Source organism: Myzus persicae, unplaced genomic scaffold, assembly GCF_001856785.1.
Source record: "Myzus persicae strain clone G006 unplaced genomic scaffold, MPER_G0061.0, whole genome shotgun sequence".
Lineage (NCBI taxonomy): Eukaryota > Metazoa > Arthropoda > Insecta > Hemiptera > Aphididae > Myzus > Myzus persicae.
The window spans coordinates 1-1,798 of NW_019103009.1; the positions used below are offsets into that span (position 1 = coordinate 1).

General features: G+C 53.3%; 1 protein-coding gene across 1 annotated transcript; it reads right to left on the minus strand.

Annotated features, from left to right (window-relative positions):
• Nucleotides 1-17: 17 nt before the first annotated feature.
• LOC111033562 lies at nucleotides 18-1,741 on the minus strand (the record flags this gene model as incomplete). Its single annotated transcript, XM_022314353.1, has 1 exon — nucleotides 18-1,741. A coding segment is annotated over one exon (1,724 nt), but the record flags the coding sequence as incomplete, so codon positions are not given.
• Between the last annotated feature and the right edge of the window lie 57 nt (nucleotides 1,742-1,798).

Below are 1,798 nucleotides of genomic sequence, written 5' to 3' on the forward strand. Positions count from 1 at the left end.
TTCACCGCGAAACATACAAAGACAGCCACATACACCTTAAACGACCGTGCTTTGCGAAGGCGGGTCTCTTGTAACTGCAATGGACCAGCGAAATCAATACCCACTCGCGCGAACGGCCAACACTGTTGAACACGGCCTGGTGGCAGATCAGCCATCAACGGTTGAGGTGGTTGATGGTCAAATCGGACGCAGATGGTACACTCACTGCTGACTTGATGTAGCACTGATCTCACAGACATGATCCAAAATTGTTGGGACACGATGGCGGTCACGACTCGAGGTCCGGCATGACAGCTAATGCGATGCCAATGACGACACACCAACAAGGCCAAGCGTGAATGTTTTGCTAGTAGTATTGGGTGCTGACGGTCATATGGCAACATCGAGTGACGCAATCGCCCCCCCACTCGAATGACGCCGGAGGGGTCAATGAACGGGCACAAACGCGCGAGCGGTTTGGCTGTCACACGGGAGTGGTGAGATAACTCGTGCCGTAATTGTACAAAAAACTTACGCTGGGACTCGATCACCAGCGCCTCAAGCGCCGCGTCGAGTTCATAACGGTTGAGGGCCGCCCGTCGCGTAACCCATACGCGACGGCGGCAGCGATCTATAAATCGATACACAAGTGCCACAACTCGAATCAATTTGTCGTAAGACGAAAATCCGTCGAACCATTCAACAACGGGAGGTTGAACGTTGACGGTCACGGATAGAACGCGCAATTCAGGCAAGTCGCTCAGCGGCAGCATGGCAGCTCCGACCGGCCACGATGACGGACAACGCCGTAGAAACTCAGGACCCTGCCAATAGAGTTGTAATGCTGGAAGCTCGGACGGTAACACACCGCGAGAAGCACAATCGGCGGGATTGTCCCCGGATGGGATGTGTGCCCACACGCAACTCGGTAGTAGCGTGTTAATTCTGTGAACCCGATTTGACACGTATATTTTAAACGACTCGTGACGATTGACCAACCAGGACAGGACAATCGTTGAGTCCGTCCATGCATGTACACCGACGATGTTGACCTGAGAATCGAGAATACACTTGACGCGGTATAACCAGCGCGCCAATAGCTCAGCGGCGTTCAATTCGAGCCGCGGGATGGTCAACGACTTTATCGGTGCTAGCTTGGTTTTCGCGCCAACCAGCGAGATCGAAGCGTCCTCCCGATCATCCAACACACGGAGGTATACGACAGCGGCGCATCCATTCTGTGACGCATCACAGAATCCCAACAATAGACAACGGTCGGCGGACTGCGTGCTGAAGTGTCGAGGAATGTTAATCTGACGGAGGCAGGCCAATGATTCGACGAAAGTGGAAAATTCTTGATGAAGATCCTTCGGAAGAGGGTCGTCCCATCCAAGATTGCAGGACCACGTTCGTTGCATTATGTGCTTCGCGTAGAAGGTGGCCGGCGAGAATATGCCCAGCGGATCGAAAATGCGCGCGATTAACGATAAAACGCCGCGTTTGGTGAATACGGGTGGTGAGTCGCAACGGATGGCGCACCCAAAAACGTCATCGGTCGGCTGCCATTGCAGGCCGAGAACCTTAACGCCACCCCCATCCACAGCATCAAACGGTAACGGACCCGTTACACGGGCAGAGGCGGGTATACTATCGAGGACCGCAGGATAGTTACTAGACCACTTTTTCAACTCCAAGTTGGATTTACCGAGGACGTTGATCATATCACGTTGTAGCTTGAGAACACCTTCGACCGTATCGGCGCCTACACATATGTCATCGACATAAGTTTGTTGCAACAGCGCTCTCCGAATGTCGTCGT